The following is a 24,933-nucleotide window of genomic DNA, read 5'->3' on the forward strand; positions in this document are numbered from 1 at the left end:
TGCTCATTTGAGAATGTCAAATACCCCTTGTGAAGTATGGTCTCCGTAGAGTCCATACCCAAGAATTTGGATTGCAAACCCCCTTTTACCCCCTCATCCTTGTATTTTTGAAGCATAGTCTTGCTAGATAACCCAGGCTAGTTTGGAATTCCTATGTAGCCCAAGCTGGCTTCATTCCCACTGAGCTCACCCAGGCTGTCCTTGAACACCACCTCGCACACCCTTTTTAACACTCCCTGTGCAACATTGCTTTCTGACAGATGAAGAGGACATCTTGTTTCCACCCCCCAAGTTGACTGATGAAGACTTCTCACCGTTTGGCTCTAGAGGTGGTCTCTTCAGGGAAGGACAGGGACTTTTTGATGATGAAGATGAGGTGAGGTGGGCGAATGTACAAAACTCTTTGATTTGTGTCCTTGCATGTGTACCAAAGAAGTCCATGTTTGTTGTTGTTGTTGTTTTTTTTTTTTTTTTTTATTTTCGAGACAGGGTTTCTCCGTAGCTTTTGGTTCCTGTCTTGGAACTAGCTCTTGTAGACCAGGCTGGCCTCGAACTCACAGAGATCCATCTGCCTCTGCCTCCCGAGTGCTGGGATTAAAGGCGTGTGCCACCACTGCCAGGCACCAAAGAAATCCATGTTTTTATTTGAGAAAAGTAGCTTCCTATTAGTTACTCCTTTTATTTTGGGGGGGACACTGAAGTCAGAACCACAGAGTGAGAAATATTACCTATCCTGATGTCCTGATGATTTTGATATGAGGAGAGGCTGTGAGAATACCGATAGTGATAATTACTTGAGTTACTGATATGTTATCCTCTTCATCTTTTTATTTGATTCCCGACAGGCCCAAATTAAGTTCATTTTGCTCTAGTCTGAACTTTGTGGCAGTTTCTTTGGCAGGACAGTAACACATAGTTTCCAAGTATATAATTCTTTTCAGAAATCTAAGTTCAGCCTTGTTTATCTCTGTATTTTAAATTATTCCATGCCGTACCACAAACAGAGTGACCTCTTCAGGGAAGCCTCCCGGGATCGGCAAGCACAAGCCCCTGTTAGTGACGGTAGGTTTGGGTGTGACTTCTTTTTTCTTGCATGCTGTCCTAGCTTGCTTTCTATTGCTGTGATAAATGCTGTGACCAAAAGCAGCTTGGGGAGGAATGGTTTAGTTCATCTTCCAGCTTAAAGTCCATCCTGAAGGGAAGTCAGGGCAGGAACTCATGGACGGTAGAACTGAAGTAGAGGCCATGGAGGAGTGCTGCTTCCTGGCTGGCTTTCCAGGCTCATATGGATGTTTTTCATTCTCTCTCTGGACCATCTAGCTATGGCTGGCACTGCCCACAGTGGGCTGGGCCCTCCACTTTCATCATTAATCAAGAAAGTGCTCCATAGACTTCCCTATAGACCACTCCAATGGAGGCAGTTTCCCTGTAGAATTGTTATTTCTAGACAACTCTAGCTTCTATCAAATTGTAAAAAAGTGCCAGCAAGCATGTTCTAAAGCTCTTTCTGCTGGGAGATTGAGTGCCCCAAATTTTATTTTTGTTAAGCTGAAAGTTGTGTTTGCCTTGAAACAGTTGAAGACAGTTTACCTTGGCCAATTTCTGTCTTAGGAACAGACAATAGTACTGTCTTCAGACCCGCATCACACATTGGCCTTTTAGAGATTGATAAGAAAGTAAAATAGTGTTTGCTGGCTTTGATGAGGCTAGCTTTACTATAATTGCATTTAATTCAAGGGAAAATTGCTTGTGTTGAGTGCATCAGTTGGTCATCAATATTTCCTTAAGGTAGCATCCATCAGAATCATCTATAGGAATTTTTTAAAAGCCCAAAGTATTTTTTTTTAAGAACTGCAGTTTTTATTCCATTATATTTGAAGGAGTCCCTTAGGCATTTGGAATTGGTTATTTTAAATGGCAGCCCCTATGTGATTATTTTTTGTTGGGGCCATCCTTGTCTTACTGTTATGTGGGTTTACTTATTTTTCTTGTTTAACTTGCTACTTTTATTTTCCTCACTACCATCTCACATGGCTTTTGCTGTTGCCTTTCACTGGTTCACCTCAGTGAGCTGGAAGGAGTAGCATTAGACCCATTTTAAAAGACTTTGCCGCACGCCTTTAATCCCAGCACTCGGGAGGCAGAGGCAGGCGGATCTCTGTGAGTTCGAGACCAGCCTGGTCTACAGAGCTAGTTCCAGGACAGCCTCCAAAAATCCACAGAGAAACCCTGACTCGAAAAACCAAAAAAAAAAAAAAAAAAAAAAGACTTTGCCGTTTGACCTTCATGCATCTTCCTTTGGTGGCACAGTTTAGACTATGTTAATCCTAAGTAAAAAGCTGCTGGTGTCAATAAAAATGAAAAAGAACTCAATAATTTTTTAAATGGCTTGTTTAGGAACAATTATCCTTTTAAAAAAAAACCTGTTTAGGTTTGTGCCATGTTGCATATATTCAAGAGAAGGGGTGGGCTCTATTTCTGAGACAGTTTTGCTATGTAGTCCTGGTTGGTCTGCTGCTTACCATGTAGTCCTGATACAAGACTGTCCTCCTGCCTCCGCTGCTCAAGTCTTGTGTTTATAGGTATGTCCTACCATGCTCAACAACTCTGGTTAAATGATTGACCTTTCTTCCTTATTATAGAATCTTCATCCCCCAAACCTGGAAAGAAAATCCCAGCAGGGGCTGTTTCTGTATTTTTAGGTAACAGGGTTTATTTCTTTTGTGTGTATTGTGTACACCTGTGACGTGAGAAGTGGCTGCCTGTGTGTGTTGAGGGAAGATGACAGATGTCCTGCTCTCGGCTTTCTGTTATTCCCTTGAGTAGGGTCTCACACTGAACATGGTCTAGGCTGGTGGCCAGTAAATCCCTGAGAACTTCCCAACCCCCTGCCACACTGGGATTACAGGCACAGGTACCAGCCACACCTGGCTTGTTTTTTGAGTTCTGGGCATATAAAGTGAGGACCTCATGTTTCCAGAATAAGCACTTAGCTGCTGAGCCATCTTCCCAGTGCTCTTTTTAAGAACTGTATAAATTCCATCTTGTCACCTTTTTATAAGGACTGGATAGGAATTAGGAGGTACCCAGGAGTCCTAGAAGGCATTGTGGTGTTTATAACTAGAGCTTATTAATGATGATATGAGCTCACATCCTATCTGAATTCAGAGGTGTTGGGGCTGGGGATGTGGTGGAGCGGTAGAGCACTTGTTTTGTATGTGCCTAGCCTTAGTTTCCTCTCCAGCTCTGTGTGAAGGAAAGGAGAGAGGAAGGAAAGAAGGAAGGAGGAGTGAGATTGGGGAGGAGGGAGTGGCCAGACAATCTTGCATTGTGGTTTAGTTCTCCAACACTAACACAAAAGTTACTTCATTTTCTAAATGGCGTTTTGTGAATGAACCTAACTCAGGAGTGGTTCTGTAGTTAGGAGGCTCACACCGGCTCATAGTTCTGATTGTCTTCCATCCACAGGGTATACTGATGGATCTGGGTCCACCTCTGCCCCATCACTGAAGGAGTTCCAGAAACATGAGCAGCCCATTCCAGGGAAGAGCCCACGTCTGCCAACTGCTGGCCTGTTTGATGATGATGATAACGATGATGATGATGATAACAACTTCTTTGTGCCATCTCGTAGCAAACCTTCCAAGACTGGTATCACTTTCAGACTAATTCTGGGAACTTAGAGAAGAATATTGAACTTGCGGGGCAGTGGTGGCGCAAACCTTTAATCCCAGTACTCCACGATGAGGCAGAGGCAAGCAGAACTCTGAGTTCAAGGCCAGGACAGTCAGGGCTATAAAGAGAAACCCTTTTGGAAAAAAAACAAACAAACAAAAAAAACCAAAACAGAAAGGAACGCTGAACTTAAAGGGACAGGGCTCTTCACATTCAGTGTCGCTTGCAGTTCCGGAATGTCTAGCTGAGCACTACTTAAATCATGCCCTAACCTTGGGGGTTCCTAACAGGCCAATCCTTTCTGCATTGGAAACTAACTTTTGAAGTTAACTTCTTTATATGGAGCCTAATTTCTTCTCCTGTAGTCTATTCTCAAAGTTTCTGCTTCTGCCTTTCAAATTATAGACAGAAGTTTAGTCATTCTTCCTCCTAGCAGCTCTGGCTAATTACACAAGCAGAACATTGCAGTGCTGGTTGCTTAATTCCCACCTTCTCTTCTCTGCCAGATAGCTCAGTTTATCCCTGCCCTTGTCCCCCGTAGCATTTCTGGTCTATTATTTGCTCAGTGCTCTTCCCGGTCTGTCTTTCCTATAAGCACTTTGGTTTTCAGTATGCAAATGTGTCTCCTCCCTAAGGCTGAGTGGTTCTGGGGTGGGGCCCAAGAGCCCACATTTCTAACTCTCTCTCAGTTACAACCCCAGCTCTGAGTTCACATTTGAGGGACAATACTTACATTCATCAGGTGGTGTTCTAGATGAGAAGGGTAGATCCTGAGGTGCACACGCTCAATGGTTGGACAAGGGAGAAGATGGTGTCAGGAAAAGATGAAACCAGAATGTGGTAGAACATGATGCCAACAGAAAACTGGAGAAATATGCAGTGAGCTTAGTGGACAAGTAAATAGTGATAAGCGAATGTAGAAGTGTCTCCTTCAGCCTGGAAGGGCTCTCGACATCTTAGCAGACATATCTACAAACCTCTGAACCCATGCCTTACTGATACATGGCTGTGCTCAGGGAACAAGAAGTAGGGAACCACTCAGGGTTTCCTTAGTCGGGAAAGCTGTGGTCTTTCTGTTTAGTGGATCTTTGCAGAATTGCTGAAAAGAATGAGGAGCTGGAGAGCTGGCCCAGAGGTTATGAGTACTTACTACAAAGTCCTGGGGACCAGAGTTCTGATCCCAGCACCCATGTAACAAGCCTGGAATCAAGTGCATGCCTGTAACTCCAGCTTGAAGGGACTGAGATAGGATCACTGTGGTTTGTAGGCTTCCAGCCGAGTAGAGAAAACACAAGCCCCAAGATCAGGAAAAGACCCTGCCTCGAAGGAATAGGTAGTGTTAGGACACCTGACATGCACAGATACACACACCCACCCCATACATGAGCATACCCACACATAAACACATAAATAAATCTCCCCATATGTGAGCATAGCCACACACAAGCACATAAATAGTCCCATAAATGAGCATACATACATGCATACATAAATGAATAAGTAAATATCCTCTATCCTTGAGCATACACATGCAATTATTTCCCCATATATGAACATACACACATGCAAACACATAAATGAATATATCTCATACATGAGCATATGTAAACACATAAATTAGTAAATATCTCCCATATATGAGCATACACACACACAAATAAATAAATAAATAAATAAATAAATAAATAAATGGATCTCATAAAGAAAACAATGAGGTATTTACTTTTTCACTCGGGAATATTTCTTCTGTACATTAAATGGAAATCACAAATGGTAGGGCATTTTGCTCAGATTATTTAAAATTTGGTCTTATGAATAGCTGACATTAATGCATGAAGTAGTGGGAGATTTAGAAGCACATATACCAAACTCTTCTGTCTCTTGTGTGACTGGGCAGGTGTGGAGGAGGGGAATTCCAGCATTTGCTTTCATCTATTGCTGTATAGTTTAGTTTTTAATAAAAATAGGAGTCAGTGTTCCCGTTTTCTTCCTAGAACTATTCACTTTTTGGCCCTTTAGAGTGATCTCTACTCTTTAGTCCCATCTTAGATACACTCAGCATAGGATGTTTCTGTTTGGATAAGGGTGTTGTTCAGATGGTCAGTGTCTGTCATGCTTCGAGTACCAGGGAGATGGACCTAGGGAGAGTAGCTCAGTGGCAGAGCATAAACTGGCACCTAGCCCTCCCTGGTCAGTTCTTGGAATTGCAGGGAAAAGGAGAAAGAGCATGGCTCCGTTTACTTTGTATTTCTCTGTAAATGATCAAGAAGCAAGATGCCTTTCATACCTTTCATATTTACTTTGGGAGAGTTTTTTTTTGTCTGAATTTTGCAGTAGGATTTTGATGTTGATGTAATTTTTACTGTGGCTCTTTTTTTTTTTTTTTTTTTTTTAAAGACAAAGCCAAATCCACTGCCCTTATCTTTGATGATGAGGAAGGAGATCTATTCAGAGAAAAAGCAGCGGCTTTGCCAGAGACTTCCGTGAGTCACACAGATGAAAACACAACACGGGCAGATAAAACGGTGAGTAGAAGCAGATCGTGGGATACTGGCCTGGCATATTACATTAGTTGTTTATCTGGATCTCAAAGGGATGTAGAGTTCTCATTCATGTTTATTGCTCTAGTTTGCTTTCTGTTGCTGTGATAAACACCAACTAAAGCAACTTAGGGAAGAAGAGGCTTATTTGGCTTACAGGACGTAGTCCATCCTTGAGGGGAACACTCCAGAGAGGGCTGTGGAAGAGTGCTGCTGTCTTCCTTGTTTTCACTGACCTACTCAGCTCCCTTTCTTACACAGCCCAGGTCCACCCACCCTGAGGTGGTGCTGCCCTCAGTACACTGACCACAGTAGGCTGGGCCCTTCTACATCAGTTAGCTCTCAAGGAGATACCTGACGGACATGCCTGCAGGCCGATTTGATGGGAGCAGTTCTTCAATTGAGTTCCTTCTTCCAAATGTACCAATTGACAATCAACAATAGCCACATTTATTTTAAGAATTTTGGACATAAAATGGAAAGATACAATGAAACTCCAAATAACCACCAACCAGATTCATATCTAGTGAGCATTTGCCAAATAAGTGACTGAAACTTGTGTAAGCTAACTGTTTTCAGAACTGTTTGTGATTTGTAGTCATTATGATGTTTTACATGTTTTAGTAGGCAGCTCTTGAGAAACTGTTTTATCACCAGATGCCATTGTCATTGGCCAGAAGTTGGCAGTAACACTATAGAAAAATCTAATGTTAGTTTGCATTCATGAGGCTCCACTTTGCCCTCAGATTTCTTTTATAAAATCATACCCAATATGATACTGATTTAAAATTATTTCATACATAGTCTGTATTCTGTTTTTTTGTCTCTTGTTCCATACATGTCCTATACAGCTTTGTTTGTTTCTCTCTCTCCCTCCCCCTCTCCCTCCCTCCTTCCTTCCTTTTTTCTTTTGTGTGTATGTGTGTGTGTGTGTATGTGCATGCATATATGTGTTATGTCTGTGTGTCTGTGTCTGTGTTATGTATGTATGTTGTATTTATGCAGGCACACGAGTACCGTAGTGTGCATGTGGAGCTTAGAGAACAACTTTCTGTAGTCAGTTCTCTGCTTGTACCATGACTTACCTCACTCTTGCTCTTCTGCCTCTGTCTTTCCAGTGCTGAGTTTACAAGCATGTATCATCCTTAGACCTGGCTTTTTTTGTCATTTGTAAAACATGCTGTATTAATCAGGGTTTTTAAGGAACAGAAGTTACAGAATGAGTATGCGTATTGTGTGTGTACATACTTGTGTGTGTATATATACATGCACACACACATTTATATTTACAAAGGGGATTATTAGAATGGCATGTGGGCTGTGGTTCAGGTAGCCCAACAATGGCTGACTACCAATGGAAATTCTAAGAATCTAGTAGTTGTCGAGTCTTCAAGGTTAGATGCTTCAGCTGGTCTTCAGGATATGCGTGAATCCCAGATAAGCAGGCTCTAATGCCAGTGAGGAATGGACTTGCCAGTGAGAGCAAGAGCAAGCAGAGAGAGAGAAAGCTTCCATCTTCCACGTCCTTTTATAGGCTGCCAATAGAAGGCGTGGCAGATTAAAGGTGGATCCTCCTACCTCAAAAGTTCTGGATTAATGGTGTATTGTCCCACTTCAAAAGATCCAGATTAAAAGTAGGTCTTCCAATTTTATATGATTTCATTAGGAAAAAAGTTGCTCCCAGGTGTGCCCTGCTACTTGGGTTTAGTTAATTCCAGACGTAGTCAGATGACAACAAAGAGAGCCGTCACGTTTGCCTCATTTTGTCACATCCTTGTTTTGCTCTCACAACTACCAAAATGCCAGCATCCAAAATCATCTTGGTCCCTTCACCAGTTGCCCTTTTGTCTGTTGCTTTTGTGCCCTGTGTGACAGAATGCATGCTCCCATGTACACGAGATGTGCCCTGGACTTTGTCTTGTATGTATCATCTCGCTGTTCTGGGGTTTCCTCAAATCTGAGAAACTTATTTTCTAGTGATACTGTATCATCTCTGTTGCTAATTTAGACCAGTTTTAAAATTCTTTGTCATGGTACTTCCATTTAAAATCTTTGTGTGAATATTATACAGATGAAGGTCCAAGGCATGTTCATTCCCTTGGTTTGGTTCCTTCTCATTGTAGAGGCTGGGGACATTTTCTGAACTAATGAATGAGTTTGTTTCCATGTCTCTTACTTGCTGATAGTCTGTTTTTTTCCTCCTTTTTGGTGGGGATCCGACTAGATCACCTTACCTTCCAGCAAAAATCTGAAGCTTGTGTCAGAAACAAAGACTCAGAAGGGTTTGTTTTCAGATGAAGAGGACTCTGAGGTATGGAATTCTTTTCTTAGTTCTGAAGGTTCAGCTGTAGATAAAACATTAATAACTTTCTGATTAGTCTGTCAGCAGAGGTCTCAGACTTTTTATTAAATAGTTCAATTCTTATTTTAAAAATAATCTCTTGGGCTAGGCATATATATAATTCAGTGTTGTAAAATGTCTGGCATATACAAGGCCCTATATTTTCTTTTTTTTAAAAATTTATTTATTTGTTATGTATACAGTGTTCTGTCTGCATGTTGTCTTGCTGCCAGAAGAGGGCACCAGCTCTCATTATAGATGGTTGTGAGCCATCATGTGGGTGCTGGGAATTGAACTTAGGACCTCAAGAAGAGTAGCCAATGCTCAACCTCTGAGCCCCCTATATTTTCTTATAGTATATAGTATGTGATCTTCAGAAAACAGTGTATATGCGAGTACCTTTCTAACTTTTGGGTTTGAATCGTTGCATTTCCTTTAACATGCTTAAATGTAAGACTGTCTGTTGGCTCACAATTGTGATAATATGCTTATGTGAGAAAAGGAACCAGCCTGCTGCTTCCCTTAGTGGCAGTGTGACCGGCTAGTGCGTTTGTTCCCACTGTGATACATATTCAGAAGCGTTTGCTTCTCATTTCTGGTGACACATGATGGGTTGTGGGTAGGAAGACTCAAGCAGCTTGGGCTTCCATCCCTATGTGGTGCATGGCAGGTGCAGGAAGCCAGGCCTATTTCTGGTGATTCAGCTCCTGAGAGTGTCAGATAGAGGCTGTGCTGCCTTTTTTATTCTAGTCTTGGAAGTTGTCCTAGATAGCTTTTCTTGGTTGTGATAAAACACTGATCAAAAGCAACTTGGGGAGGAAAGGGTTTACTTCTTCTTACAGGTTGTCCACCCTTGAGGAAAGCCAAAGCAGGAACTTGAGCAGGAAACCGGAACAGAGACCAAGGAGGAGTGCTGTTTATTGTCTTACCCTCTCCTGCTTGACTCAGCCAGCTTTCTTATGTAGTGGGCTGGGCCCTCCTAGATCAATTAGCATGTATGTCCACAGTCCAGTCTGATGAAGGCAGTTATTCGTCTGAGGATCTGTCTTCCTTAGTGTGTCAAATGACAACCAAGATTATCTGTCACAGAAGTCAGTGCTATTCTTCTGCATTGCTACAGCAGTCCTGGGGCAGGATACAAACTTCATTGAACATTTTTGTGTGTGCTCATGTCTCTCATACATGGCCCTGTGCATGCTAGGCAAGCACTCTATCACTGAGCTCTATTTCCAGCCTCCAAACTTGACTTCTTGATGCTACGTAGTGTTTATTAATCTGGAGGCTTGTTTTAAGACCACTGTTCAAGGCTCTGCCCCATGGGCACCATCATAGAGTAAATGGTTTTTATTGAATATTGCATAGAATTCTAGGCAAAGAGAAATAACATAAGGCAGTCTAGGACATAAAATATTGAACTGGAAGGAATGATTTTTTTGTGATTATCTGTCTCAAGTATGCACAGGAACTTTACCTAACCATTTTGGTGGGGGGCATGTTTGAGGTAACAGAAGTGTGTTTTTCCTCCTGCCAACCAGGAAGATCCAGAATAACAATGCAGAAATCATTTTTTTTGTTCTTTGGTCTAATTACTTTGATATTCTTAAAGCATTGAGCCCATTTGTCCGTGTGTAAAATGCAGAAGGGCCATGGGACTCTGTAGCCTATTCTGTGTAAACAAACCAGTGTGACTCATGGAGCCAGTTGCTACCCAGTGTGCTAAGAATTCTTCTCTCTAGGTCTGTGAACTCATTAGGTTTGTTGATGAGGGGTAGACACTGATTGTGTAATAGAAGATAGCATCAGAAGAGGTCGTGGAAAATGTTCTTGTTTTGTCTAATTATCTGGCTCTCGAGTGGACGTTCCTCTGCCCAGGGGACAATGGTCCTAGTTTGTGTTTCTAGTTCACGGAGCTCAGTCTGCAGAGCGCCCTTGTGGTCTAAGCTGACAGTCCTTACAGTTTGAGGACAGTCAGAACTGCGCTGACCTTTTGCAGCATTTCCAGTCATAGTTCAAGTAGAATAGTAGACACTTTTAGGCACACACTACCACTGAGTTAATCTTCCCCGCAAAAACCTTCTATAGTAGGAATCTAAGATGCAATATAGTTTCTGGGGAACGATCTCAACAATAGTGCAGCTGCAGGTCTAGCACTTTGCAAAGTAGCCCGTTTTGTGGTAGAATTTGTATGCTTTCCTTTGACACTTTAGACAAAGAAACCTTTTGTTTGCATCATAGGACTGCTGGGAATGTCTTCCTGCCTTACATCCTTCAGGTGAAAATATGGTTGCCCTACAGGCTCCAAAGACAGCCTGAAACATCCTGTGGCTCTCTCTTGCTCCTTATGCCCCCACACCAAGGGCAGACACAAGTGCAGACACACAAAGCTGTCACATTCTAGTCTACTGTGCTGGCTGACGTTAAAGCTGGTAGACCCTGCTAACCAGTAGCTTTGATTTTGATTCAACAGGATTTGTTTTCTTCTCAAAATTCAACTAAGTCAAAAAGTACATCACTTCTGTCCAGCCAGCTCCCCACATCTGTCTCCCTTTTTGGTGATGAAGATGAAGAGGTAAATGTTGTTATTGCAGCACCAAATAATTAACCTAGAACAATAGAAATTTGGGTTTTGGTTTTATGAATAGCCAGAGTGGCACATAGTAGAAAAGCATGATGGAAAACCTCCTGGCTTACCAATGTCTGGTCAAGTTTTTATAGTAATACAGCGAGGAAGACATTAAAATCTTGACTCATTTATTGGGGAAAGCCAAATAGTTTTTTTTTTTTACACTCTTTTGATAAATAACTTTAGGGAGGATGTATCTCTTGGATCCAATGATATATGAGAATATATTGGATGCAGTGGCAGGAATAAAGAAGAGACAACTGTGTTTTAGGTTTACATTTCTTATTCACTGTGGGTATAGAGAGTGGAGTGGTAATGAAAAGTTAGAGGACAAAAGATCCACATTCAAACCCTTACGTAGTATTGTGCAGTGGTCAGTCCAAGCAGCTGTGGTTCCATACTCAGCTCCATTATTGCAAACCCAGATCTTCTGCAGCACCTCCATCTTCTGTGGGTTAAAGGTCACTAGGTTCTTTGTCGCCCCTGAAACAAATAATGCCACATCTTTGCACAGTGGTTGGTACAGGATTTAAGTGCGTGGTGGGTGAAAGCTGTTGTCACTAACATTCCCCGGACCCCAGCTGCTTATTTGTCTTTTCTACCTTACAGACTTTACTTACAGACCTCCTTTGTTGGTCTTTGGCTCAGGACTGTCCACTGCCATAGTATATCCTGTTAAGAGTTTCATGTCATAAACCAAACCTCTACACATACAGCACCCTCAACAGATGCACACACACAATAATAATTTTAAAAAAATTTAATTAAAAGAGTTCTGTGGTAATCTTGTTTTTCCTCTGTGGACAGAGGTTGTAGACCGAGATGTGTGGTGTTTGTGATTGTTTCCCCCAGGCTTGTTATACTCTGCTCCTCATGGGAGAATGAATTCTTTGGGTTTCATGTGTATGAACTGGTGACACCTTTGTATGCTTTCCTGCCGTTTGTACTTTTAGGATAATCTTTTCGGGAGTGCACCAGCTAAGAAGCAGGTTTCATCCATACAGCCTCAGAGCCAAGAGAAACCAAAACCTTCAGAGCAGCCCCAAAAGAAAGCATCTGCCTTGCTATTCAGCAGCGATGAGGAGGTAGGTTAAGGTTTGCCCACACATGAGATTTTGTTTGAGCTGTCGTAAATGTGTCCTCTTTCTGTTCCATACTCATTGGAGCTGGTCACCAAAAGATGGTGTTTACAAGATGGTCTCCTTTAAAGAAGAACATTCATGTAATGTGTTAAACATTAACACTTTCAAAATGGAGTTAATATGGCTTCCACCACAAGGTTCATGGCTGAAACTCTGTAACAAGAAAATAAGCATTCCCATCTAAGGTTCATTGAGGTGATAAGGAGCCTGTGGTGTGTTTTGCTAAGTATGATAGAAAACAACAATCTGGGGAGAAGCGTGATGGCAGTGGAGAGTCTGGTCTGCAGTGGCAAGTGGGGGCTTAGCGAGGTCTGCTTATCCAAGTTTTTCCCTGTGTCCTCAGAAATGGGTTGCCTTTCCTCCAGGTACAGGGAAGACTCTATTGGTTCTGCTTCACAGTGGAGATTTGGGGTGTTCTGTTTTGTTTTACTATTAGGGGATGGGGCAAGGAGAAGGTCAGAGGACTTGATGCTTCTGCTCTCTTTGTTGCCAAGGTGCCACGCTTGAGGGTGATGTGTCCAGGGCAAAATCAAGAGTAGCTGAATCATTATTCAGATTTAGCTGATCAGAAGACCATGAATATAAATGAAATTTAGATTTACATTTTATCTTAAAAGGATGAGAAGCAAAAATATAATAAAATTTAGTGCCCTGAGTATGAAAGGTCTTTCTGGTACCAGGGAAGTAACTTAGATGTGCAGTACTTATCTAGCACGAACAAGACCCTGATTCTATGTTCAGCACAGGGAAATAATAAAATACTAAAAATTGAAAAATGAAAAGCTATTAAAAGAGCTGGTGTTGTAGCCTAGAGGTGAAGCACTCGGGGTTTCTGCTGATGTGATGAAACACCATGATCAAATCAGTTTGGGGAGGAAAGGGGTTAATTTTTAGCTTTCCGGTCCGTGTAAGAGTTCGTCACTGAGGGAATTCAGAGAAGGAGCTCAGAGTAGGAACCTGGAGGCCAGAACTGAGGCAGAGGCCATGGAGGGGTGGAGCTTACTAGCTTGCTCCCCATGGTTCACGCAGCCTGTTCTCTTACAGCACGCTGGTTCAGCAGCCAAGGGGTGGCTCCAGAGAGCTCTGCCTTCCCATGCCAACTATTAATGAAGAAAATGCCCTGCAGGGCAACCTGGTGGGAATATGTTCTCAGTTGAGGGTCCGTCTTCAAAAACAAGTCTAGCTTGTGTCAAGTTGACCCAAAACTAGCCAGCACACCTAATGTACTAGAAAACCTGGGTTCAATCCCCAGGTACTGTCTGTATTGCTGGTACTTGAGAGGTGCATGTAGGAAGAGCTGAAGTTCAAGATTATCCCAGCCCCATAAGCGATTTAAGGCCAACCTGGGCTACTTGGGACCCTTCTCAAGAGAAAGAAATTTAAACTGGTAAAAAGGAAGATTGCACAGGATGCATCCCACAGATTGCTCTGAGGCCCAGTGCTCCCCTTCTGAGGCCTGAACCCTGGAAATGGGTAGGAATTCGTGGGTTATAAATGACAACTCACACAACATTCTCCGGGTTCAGTTAAGGGTAGTTCTTTTTTTGTCTTTTTTTCTTTTTTTTTATTGAAAAAAGGAAAAAAAAAAGTTTCTCCCTCCTCCCAGCCTCCCATTTCCCTCCCCCTCCTCCCACCCTTCTCCCCCTCCCCCCACTCCTCTCCCCCTCCCTCTCCAGCCCAAAGAGCAGTCAGATTTCCCTGCCCTGTGGTAAGTCCTAGGTCCTCCCCCCTCCGTGCATTTCTAGGAAGGTGAACATCCAAACTGGCTAGGCTCCCACAAAGCCAGCACATTACGTAGGTTCAAAACCCCGTGCCATTGTCCTTGGGTTCTCATCAGCCCTCATTGTTGGCCATGCTCAGAGAGTGAACCAAAGGAAAAGCATATAGTTGTCCTCTTGGCTATGGGAAGTAGACAAAATTGCCGGGGAGAAAATTGAGATCTTGGGGGTGGGGTGGGATGGGGGTAAGGGGAGATGGGGAGAGAGGGGGGAGAGGGGGAGAATGGGGGGAAGCTTGGGAAAGGGGGAGGATTGGGATGAAGGAAGGTTGGATGGGGGAGCACGGAAGCACGGTTCTTAGTTAAGGGAGCCACCTTAGGGCTGGCAAGAGACTTGAACCTAGAGTGGCTCCCAGATACCCAAGCCGAGGTCCCCAGTTAGTTCCTTGGGCAGCTGAGGATGGGGAACCTGAAATGAATGTAACTTTTTAATGGACAAAATTTTATTTTAGTTGTCATGTTCCATATCTAAACTAGCTATTAGATAACATATCTCTATCACTAAGCAAAGCTCCTGTACCTTGCATGTGAATGTGTGTGTGTGTGTGTGTGTGTGTATTTGTGTTTACATGTATGTGTGTTGGAGGGGATGAGGCTTGCTGTTGTCTATTTGTAGTTTGGCTAGCCTGGGATCCTCCTGTCTCTGCTCCCTGCCCCTCAATGCTGGGAATACTGGCATGTGTGGCCATTATGGATCTTTTTAACATGGGATCTGGGGATTTGAACTCAGGTCCTCATGCTTATGTAGCAAGTGCTTTTGCCCACCTAGCCATTTTGTTAGTACTGCCCTGTAGATTTCTAATGCATGTTTTATGTTTTAAGGACCAGTGGAATATTACTGATTCCCATACCAAGTTAGCATCTGACAGTAAGTCCAAAGGAGAACTATGGGACTCAGGGACCATCCAAGGCCAAGAAGCAAAGGTTGTGAAAAAGACCAACCTCTTTGAGGAGGATGATGATGAAGCGGACCTGTTTGCTATTGCGAAGGACAGGTGAGGTCTTCACAATTGCAGGCAAAGGTCTGGTGTGTGAGACGGTGTTTCTGCTGCTGGTGGTTGATGGCTCGCTGCCATGCGTGCACAGGTGGAGCTGCCCTTGCTCTTCAGTGGAAACATTTGCCTTGATTTTTTTTTCTCTCTGACATTTTCTTAACCTTCAAACAGTTTTTTCTCTTAGGGGTTTAAGAATGAGATTGTTATAGTTTATGCCCCCACCCTCCTTAGATCTACCGTAGAGAAGTTACTTAAAAGTCTCCTACTTTGATAGAAATCCTGAATGTTGAAAACTGTGATATTAAGAGTGGACTGCCAGCAGGTACTGATCACACCTTCTGGCCTAGGTGATTGTCTGAGCTGAAGCTGGGGGCTTGTGGAGAGTGACTTGGGCCAGGTTATCTGGATAGCTGTGTCTTCAGAGTGACTACTGCATCTAAACCTTTTCCTTTGGAGAGTTGTGATTACTTTGACACTCAGCTGAACCGTGGTAAAACAAACAGGCAATCCATTGAATGTGGAAATACCGTGCATTCACTGGTGGTCTTCATAAACAGATTAATAAAGTACCTCAGATTTCCCTAAATAGTTACATCTCTTCAGACATTATTGTTTCTGCTTTTAGGCTGCCAAGACTTGACACTTGGTAAGTCTGTGGCCCTGGTTCTGCATAGAGAATGCCTGAAATCCTCATAAAGTGTCGCAGTTCCTATCTGAAGAGCTTTGGACAAGTTCCCTAACCTCTCTTGCCTCAGATTTTCATCTCTCAGACATCTCTTGAGATAGTCATGCACTTGTAATGTGAAATGCTTTGTGAGGTCACTGACCCCTGGGCGGCATTCATCATACTTCCCTACCACACACATTGCCGTGATTCTGATGACCTGAAACACGTCTCATCTTAGGTCTCGGTGCCAACCATTCAGTTCCTGGCTTTCAATGATGCTTTTTGCCCCATATTCTTTATACTGTTAATTGTTCTTGAAGATGTCTATAAAATGTTATTTGTAAAAAGTAATTCATAGATTTGATCAGATCTCAAAAAGGGTTTTGTATAGGTAAAGATGTGGATGAATATAAACTGGTACAGTCACTTTGGAAAATGGTTTTGGTATTTCTTCAGAATGTTAAACCTGAGTTTTTTACCATGTGATCAAATTATTTAACTCTTTGGTATACAACTAAGACAAATGAAAACATTCTCAGATAAAAACTTGTATAAGAATGTCCATTGTAGCATTGATCTGTATGTAAGTTACCCAGAAAGCAGAAGCAACGTAAATTTCCATCAGGTGATGAATGGCTAAACAGAATGTTGTGGAACCACACAATGGCCTTTTATTCACCAAAAAGGAATACAGTGCTGATATATGATAGGACATGAGTTGACCTAGGAAACACATTAGTTGAAGAAGTCACATATGATCGCAGATTGAATGATACTATTTATATGAAATGCCCAGAATGGATCAACCCAGAGAGAGGAAGTAGGTTGGTGGTTGCCAGGGGTTGAGGGGAGACAGGAATTGGGAGTTAATTTTTAAGGGGTTTGGAGTTCCTTTGAGGTGACGAAAATGTTAGACTATGGTAATGGTTTTCAGCTCTCAATATGTTAAACATATTGAAAGGTGTGTGTGTGTGTGTGTATATATATATATATATACATATATATATGTATATATATATATATATATATATATATAATTTTCGAGACAGGGTTTCTCTGTAGCTTTTGGTGCTGCCCTGGAACTAGCTCTTGTAGACCAGGCTGGCCTCGAACTCACAGAGATCCACCTGCCTCTGCCTCCCGAGTTCTGGGATTAAAGGCGTGCACCACCACTGCCCAGCGAAAAATATATTTTAAAGGGGGTAATTTTATTATGTAAATCATAGTCCAGTAAAGCTACTCTGAATCAAAAAGTAGAAAGCAGAAAAGAGGGTTACATTGAAAAAACTGACTCTTGCTCTGTGCTCTGTGGCTCAGCTGGAAGTAGGCATAGCTACTCTTAGTTCATTATCTGTTGGAGAAGGTGATAATTGGAGAATTCTGTGCTTGTGACTACCAGGAGTGCAATGTGTCTATCAGATCTAAGAGCTAGTGCAGCTGCACAGTGCAGAAAGTGACCGACAAGGCTTCGTGAGCAGGTCTCTGGGCTCTTGTGAATCAGGTTCTTCTGAAAGGCAGAGGCTGTTGTTTGTAAGATTGAAGTCTTTCTATCCAAAGATTTTTCAAATCACCAACTTTAAACTGTACATAGTCAACAAATGATGGGAGGTTGTGTATTGTGGATGTGGCCAAAAAGAATAGTACTTTTGTTTTTAAATTGTATTCCTCCTGATCTTCTATTTGTTCATATAGCCAAAAGAAGACTCAGCGAGCATCACTCCTCTTTGAAGATGATGCTGACAGTGGAAGCTCTCTGTTTGGCTTTCCTCCTGCATCTGCTCCTCCTGCAACAATGGTATTCATTTTCCCAGACCCAGAAAATACCTGTAAGATTGTGCTACGTGAGTAGAGATACCACCTTGTCAGATCTGAAAACCCGGCCTTGGAGTTGCTGTGACAACACACTTAACTAAAGGAGGAAAGGTTCCTTTGGCTCATGATTTCAGAGGGTCAGTCCTTAGGCCTTGGTTCTGTTGCAGCTGGACCTGTGGCAAGGCGAACATCATGGCAATTGAGGCTACTCAATCCGTGGTGGATAGAACACAATTAGAGGGACAGGATATGGGAAGACAAGACTTAGCTCCCAAGGACACATCCTCAGTGACCTTCCTCCAGCAATGCCCTATGTCCTAAAGTTGCTAGAACTTTCTCAAATAGCACCACTCCTGAGCCTCTGGGGGCACTTCATCTTTAAATTGTTACTGGTCTGATGTGCTCTGCTTTTTTTTCCTTCTTTAATCACTGAAGTATTACCTGTTGTCTTCTGCTTTTGTGAATTCCCATTTTTGATTTCAAGTTGAAATCATTTTTCAAGTATCTCTTACTGATAATAACTAAAAATCCCTTTACTCTAATTTTCATTTGTATTATTTTCAATTATGTTAATAATGCCTTGCATAGTTTCCCACATCAGCCTTCCTAATTTGGCTAGGCATTGCTTTCTTGTAGGCTGTGGATAACTCCAGGTTGGTCACATATCCTCAGTTCCCTACTCTCTAAACTCCTGCCTTCCAAAGAATGGATTGATGAGCTGAGCTGAAGGTCTTGCAAACTTGAGCAGCTGTTCTGTGTCAAATACTGTGCCTTGTCATTTAGTGAGTGGTGCTTTCAGATGAGTGGGCATGTAGATAAGGAATAAAGTAAAGGTAACAAGTGAAGTAGTGTATTTATTCAGACAAACAACTGATATTGAGGAGAACAGAGAAACCCTGGGTGACATTTGCATCTGGGACTTGCCATAAACATGAAGATAGTCTTAAGACAGAGGAACCAGGGTGTGCAACATAAGAGCTGGCATTTACCTTAAGGAATGGCAAGCAAGGAGAAGGACACAGTGGGTTGACAGGTTCCTGTGGCTGAGTGCAAAGAGCACAGATTTGGAGTTGCAACTACTGAGTGCTGTCCTTCAGGTGAACTGTAAGAGGAGAAGAGACTGATTATTAGCAGTAACAAACAAAGTCTGAAGTGCTGTGGTCTTAAGTCTGGAGGAATCCTATTTGTTAATGCCTTCCATCTTGAGGCCACAGTTACTGTTCTAGCAGTAACAAACAAAGTCTGAAGTGCTGTGTTTTTTTTAATTTATTTATTATGTATATAGTGATCTCATTATAGATTATGGTGTGAGCCATCATGTGGTTATTGGGAATTGAACTCAGGACCTTTGGAAGAGCAGGCAATGCTCTTAACCGCTGAGCCATCTCTCCAGCCCAGTGCTGTGGTCTTAAGTCTGGAGGAATCCTATTTGTTAATGCCTTCCATCTTGAGGCCACAGTTACTCTTCTAGCAGTAACAAAGTCTGATGTGCTGTGGTCTTAAGTCTGGAGGAATCTTATTTGTTAATGTCTTCCATATTGACGCCACAGTTACTGTTCTATCTGCCCTTCCTACACTATACTTAGCACATGCCTGAATGGACTGGTCTGGGCCGGCTTTATACATCACCATGCTATTCAGGCATAATTTTTTAATCATTGTGGGTGTTATTTTCTCTTCTCTTGGTAGAAAAAAGAAAGCATCTCTGAGGTGCCATCTTTGTTCAGTGATGAGGAGGAGAATGAGGTACCATCTGGTGTGAAATCGGTGAATGTGAAGGTTGATAATGCCAAAGAGTCCCCAGAGGTGGGGCACGCTGATGTGGCTAAAGTAGAAGAGAAGGTAAGCTGCCTCTTTGGTTTTCTAGTCCATTTGTGACACATACAATCTCCTTACATTTTCCAACACTGAAAAATGCTTTTGCATAAATAAATGTGTTTGTAAGAAGACTAGAAAACCCTCAGTATGGTAAGAAGATAGCCTGTGCCCTTGCTGTTTGGGGACTCCTCGATTAGGTTCACCTTCTAGCTGAATTCCTATATGCAGTGAAATGAAAGGCTCCTCTTTTACTTTAGCGTCACGTTGGGTAGCAGTGCATTCTGCCTCTCTGCAGAGTGCCGCTCCTCATCTCATTCTTCACGCTGACTTGCCCTGTACGTTTTCTCTCTTTGCTTCTTTCTGATGTCCTGTTTTCCTTGGTTCTATGGTCCTCACTTCTGAGTTCAGATGTCACTCTCATGAAGCTGGGTTTCCATGCTTTTACTTCTTGTTGACGTTGGCTAAATCAGAGTAAAGTGAGATGGGTTTTCCTCCGAATAGTATTCTGTTCTGAAGGTTTGTTGTCTCTTTCTGGAGGCCTTCAGCTAACGCTGTTGGCTGTAGCTGGGGATTCATGTCAATAGCTGCTTTCTGTTTGTGGTGTGCCCTGTGTTTCCTAGTTCTCTGTACTCTGTAGGTTCAGCTGTTTCTCCCAGGACCTGTGCGAAGAATGTTTCATTTACTTTTCCCACAGAAGCTCCTGATAGCGACAGTGACATTCATGTACCTGAGTCACTCTAATCCTCCCCTCCTAGTGGCTGATGTGGACAGGCTGATTGCTCCGTCACAGCCATTCTACCCTTGACTCAAACTGTTATGCTGCCCTGTCCCTAAGTTAAGTGTAAACTCCTTGAGAATTAGGTTTGTTTGCTTTCTTTTTTATCCATAAGCACTTAGCATTACTTTATATGGTATTACTTCCCTAATGAAACACTGAAAGTTGGGATGCACTCTACAGTCAATAGTGTGTTTAATTGGAAACCATTTTTCTTTCTTGTTCTGACCAGTGGTATCTTGCCTGAGTTGTGATAGTATTGGGCTAATGTTGTACTTTTAGTGTCATGGTAGAAATTGTTGTATGTAGATGGACAATGTAAGGCTACAATTTGAATGTGTGATTTTGCTAGTTAAGTTTCCATCTAAGACATACATATTAAAACTAGGAATTAGGATCCATTCCTTATGACTGACACTTATTGACATTATTATTTAGAAATTCTTTCTAGTAAATAAACAACGTCAGGGTTATAACTACCCTTTCTCTTTGTAGGAGGAAGAGGGGCCTCTGGCTTAACAGGATTGGAAAAGTCATCTTTAACTTTAGATTGTCTGTACAAGCCCCTTGGTGACTGTAGCGTTTTGACCCATGGTAGTGTATGTGATAAGCTGTGTTGCACTGAGTCATGTTAATGTGAAAGTTAATGAATTAATGGCGAGCTTGTGAGGGCCATGGTAGGGTTTTACTTTCTAGATACTAATTTTTTCCTGTTTCTGTTTGTAGGAAGGACTTTTGACTGCATCTCATCAGGAAGCAGTTGAACCTTCTGATTTATTTTCTTCTTCATCTCCATTGGACAAAGGATCCAAAGGTAGAACCAAAACTGTCCTTAGTTTGTTTGATGAGGAAGATAAAGTGGAAGATCAAAGCAGTGCCTGTGTGCCACAGAAGGAAATGGCAAAGGTGAGCAGGGCAGTAGATGTGAGAGTGCCCAGAGATGAAGGGACTCCCTTTCAGACGGGGCTGCTGCTGCCTTGCAAGGGCAGGGGAAGTCTGGGTTTCCAGTGTAAGTGTCTGTGAGTCTCTCCACTCAGATGTTGGTTCCCAGGCACATCTGTGGCTTGCCCCTTAAGTCCCTCAGGTTAGTGAGGGACACAGAATCTCACTTGCTTCTTCTGAGACGTATAGACCTTGCTGCTCTTGAAAAAAACTGGCTAATTGTAAGAGTAAGCAGTAGGAAAGGGAAGATAGGGCAGATGTGTGCACTTCAGTTATGTTAGCATTCAGTTTTAGAAATATCAGTGGTAGAAGGGCCTTTTATCAGTTTATCAGGTATCAGAAACCCTTTCTCTAAAGGGCTGTATGGAACTGTGTTAGCTTTTGCAGGCCATATGGATTCTTTTGTAGTTGCTCATCTGCCATTGATTTTGGATCTTTGTGATGATCTCTGCTGCACAGTTACACAGCTATGGGCACAAGGATAAGTATTGAGAATATAGCTAGAAATTGTATTAGTTTAGGAAATGTCAGTAGTAGGTTCTCTTTAGAGTCTAGGATCTTTCTAGCCACAGGTATTAGGTTTACAGTACTAGGCATACATTTCTATCATTGAGTCTGCCTTAAGTCGGATTAGACAACCACTGGTTGCAGCTAGAATACCAGTGCCACTATTATACCATTAAGGAGGACTTACGGGGCTGCCATTGTTGTGGTTTTTGGTTTATACCTAGTTAGGACTACTGGTTGATTTTTCTCCCGTGGCAGCTTGTAGGCACAGATTGCTTGTCCATTTCCCGACTGCTGAGACCCAAATAATCACACAAAAATTGCACTTGGGAGGCAGAGGCAGGCGGATCTCTGTGAGTTCGAGACCAGCCTGGTCTACAAGAGCTAGTTCCAGGACAGGCTCCAAAACCACAGAGAAACCCTGTCTCAAAAAACCAAAAAAAAAAAAATGTATTAATTTTGATACTGCTTGGCCAATGACTCAGGCGTATTTCTAGCTAGCTCCTACATCTTAAATCAACTCATTTCTATTATTTTATGTTTTACCACAAGGTTGTGGCCTACTGATAAAGTTCCAGTGTCTGTCTCCTTCACCAGCTACATGGCACTTCCCTGACTCTGCCTACTCTCTTTCTATATCTTTTCCAGCCTGGCTATATTCTGTCCCACCATAGGCCAAAGCAGCTTTATTTATTAGTAAATAAAAGCAACACATATACAGAAGGACATCCCACATCAACAGCTTGCATAGCACCTTCCAGTAGTTGTGAAAGGTAATCCTTGGGGAAGGAAGCTTCCAAGTCATGTCTAGCTCACTTCCTCCAAGTCCTGTGTCTGTAGTATGTTCTTGGGGGCCATCAAGGACAATGGCAGTAACCTTTATTATTTGGGGTATTTCTTGGAAATTGCTGATAACAATGTGAAGGAATGTTTCCTATGCTTGGGAGCACTATCACTCCATGTGTATAACTCCATTTAAATTATATATACATATAAACATGCATACACACAAGTAGATTTTTAGTAACCTTATAAAATACTGTAATTCCCTGTAACCTTTTCAAACATCCTTAGTGTTATTTACTCTCATTTCACATTCCCCTTCTGTATTTATCTCGTTACTTTTGATATTTATCTTACCCCAGTCAGAATGACTAAGATCAGGAAAACTACTGACAACAAATGCTAGAGCATGTATGGGGAGTGGAACCCTGATCACTGTTGGTAGGACTGCAGATTGGTGCAGCTACTCTGGAAATCAGTGTGAATTACACTTAAAGTAGATCTATCATATGCCTCTGCTGTACCACTCCTTGGCACATGTCCAAGGACTTGACATCCTACTCCACAGACACTTGTTCAGCTGTGGTCATTGCTGCTCTACTCAACAGTAGCCAAGAAATGGAAGCAACCTAGAAGTCTTTCAGCTCATGACTGAATAATAGAAATGTGGTATATATACAGTGGAATGCCATTCACCTGTAACAAAATATAAAATCATGAAATTTTTATGAAATGGATGGAACTGGACAATATCACACAGAGTGAGGTAACCCAGTCCTAAAAAGACACACAACATATATTCCAATAATTTCACTGCTGAACAGAGTAGCCTTGTTCTGTAAGGCTGGTATTGTTTTGAACCCAAACTAGACAGATATATCTTTTTAAATTTTTATTTTGCATATGTAAGTATTTTGCCTGCATGCATCACACGTGTACCTGGTACCCACAGAAGCTAGAAGAGGCATCGGATCATCAGGAACTGGAAGTATACCATATGGTGCTGGGAATCCAGCCTGAGTTCTCTGGAAGAGCAGCCAGTGCTCTTAACCACTGAACTATCTCTCCAGCCTAAGACCAGATATATTTTAAAACTAAAGACTAATATTTTCTGAAAGTAGATGTTAAAATGCACAACACAGTCATAGAAAACTGAGCTTAGAAAAATAAGAGGAAAACCCAGCATAAGTGGGATTTCTCTTAATAATGCGAGGGTAGTTGACTATATGAAAATCAGTCGATGGAATATATTGTATTAATAAAGTACAAGATGGAAAGCACATCATTGTCATCTTGATAGATACAGAAAGAGTATTTGAAATAGTCCAAGCCCTTTCATGATTGAAAAAGCAAAACCAAAAGAGCACTTATCAAATTAAATGTAAAAGGAAGTGTCCTCAGTTTGGTCAGAGCATCTATGAAAACGCACAGTTGACATTCTTGAGGCTAGAGACAGAAAACTTTCCCCTTAGGATTGATTGCAATCAGGTTCTCCCTCTTGCCGTTCTAGCTCTAGATGAGTACCAGGTTAGAAGCTGTCTATGTCAGATAACAGGAAGTCCTAAAAACTATAGAATATCTAAGCAACATTTGCAGGGTATAAAGTCAGTATATCAATATATTATAGTTTTATATAGTTTTTTATGAAAAAAAATTAAGAAATTCCATTTACAGAATCAACAAAATGTTAAAATACTTAGGAGTACTTATTGAAAGCATTACAAGACTTACACATACAGAATTGTAGTCTAGGGGTCGGTGAGAGGGCTTGTTGAGAACAGGCACTTGCAGCACAACATGTGAGGGTGGAAGGAGAGAACAGACTGTATCCTTTACGTGCTGGCCAGTCTGTCTTGTGAAACTGGCTCCAGGTTCAGTGAGAGACCATCTTGAGGAAGGTGGAGAGTGACTGAAGAGGACACATGATCTTAACCTTGGCTTCTACCCATAGAGGTGTGCTTATGTGTACACTATATGTGTGAAGAGATAGTTTGGGGCTGAGAGGAGAGGGTGGACAGTAAGCATGAATGACCACTAATTTCTTGACTTTTTATGAGGGGTGGGTAAGATACAAGTATATTTTTAGATTCTGATGGCTTCACAACTAAAAATATGCTGAAAAAAAGATCGTTGATTTTGAACAAATTATAAAACCTAGTGTCTTAGGATTTCTACTGCTGAGATGAAACACCATGACCAAAGAGCAAGTTGGAGAGGAAAGCATTTATTAGGCTTACACTTCAGCATTGCTGTTCTTCATTGAAGGAAGTCAGGACAGGAACTCAAACAGGGCAAGATCCTGGAGGTAGGAGCGATGTAGAGGCCATGGAGGGGTGCTGCTTACTGGCTAGCTTACTATGACTTTCTCAACCTGCTTTCTGGGTCTTGAACCCAGGACCACCTACCCAGGGACAATACCACCCACAATGGGCTGGGCCTTCTCTCTTTGATCAATAACTGAGAAAATGCCTTATATCTGGATCTCATGAAGGTATTACCTCAACTGAGGCTCCTTCTTCTCTGATGACTCTAGTTT

General features: G+C 42.1%; 1 protein-coding gene across 4 annotated transcripts in view; it reads left to right on the forward strand.

Annotated features, from left to right (window-relative positions):
• The window catches only part of Washc2c (WASH complex subunit 2C), a 55,244-nt gene that overhangs the window by 20,037 nt on the left and 10,274 nt on the right, over nt 1–24,933 (forward strand). For all 4 annotated transcript variants that reach the window (XM_041634703.1, XM_041634721.1, XM_041634730.1 and 1 more), the window contains exons 11-22: nt 261–376; nt 1,005–1,062; nt 2,643–2,702; nt 3,469–3,651; nt 6,073–6,200; nt 8,440–8,526; nt 11,024–11,125; nt 12,133–12,264; nt 14,921–15,093; nt 17,453–17,555; nt 19,262–19,414; nt 20,892–21,071. In XM_041634703.1, coding sequence (XP_041490637.1) covers nt 261–376; nt 1,005–1,062; nt 2,643–2,702; nt 3,469–3,651; nt 6,073–6,200; nt 8,440–8,526; nt 11,024–11,125; nt 12,133–12,264; nt 14,921–15,093; nt 17,453–17,555; nt 19,262–19,414; nt 20,892–21,071 — 1,475 coding nt within the window. The remainder of the gene's footprint in view (nt 1–260; nt 377–1,004; nt 1,063–2,642; nt 2,703–3,468; nt 3,652–6,072; nt 6,201–8,439; nt 8,527–11,023; nt 11,126–12,132; nt 12,265–14,920; nt 15,094–17,452; nt 17,556–19,261; nt 19,415–20,891; nt 21,072–24,933) is intronic.

The sequence above is a fragment of the Microtus oregoni genome, unplaced genomic scaffold (assembly GCF_018167655.1).
Source record: "Microtus oregoni isolate MIOR12 unplaced genomic scaffold, Mior012 000002F_ref0000024, whole genome shotgun sequence".
NCBI lineage: Eukaryota > Metazoa > Chordata > Mammalia > Rodentia > Cricetidae > Microtus > Microtus oregoni.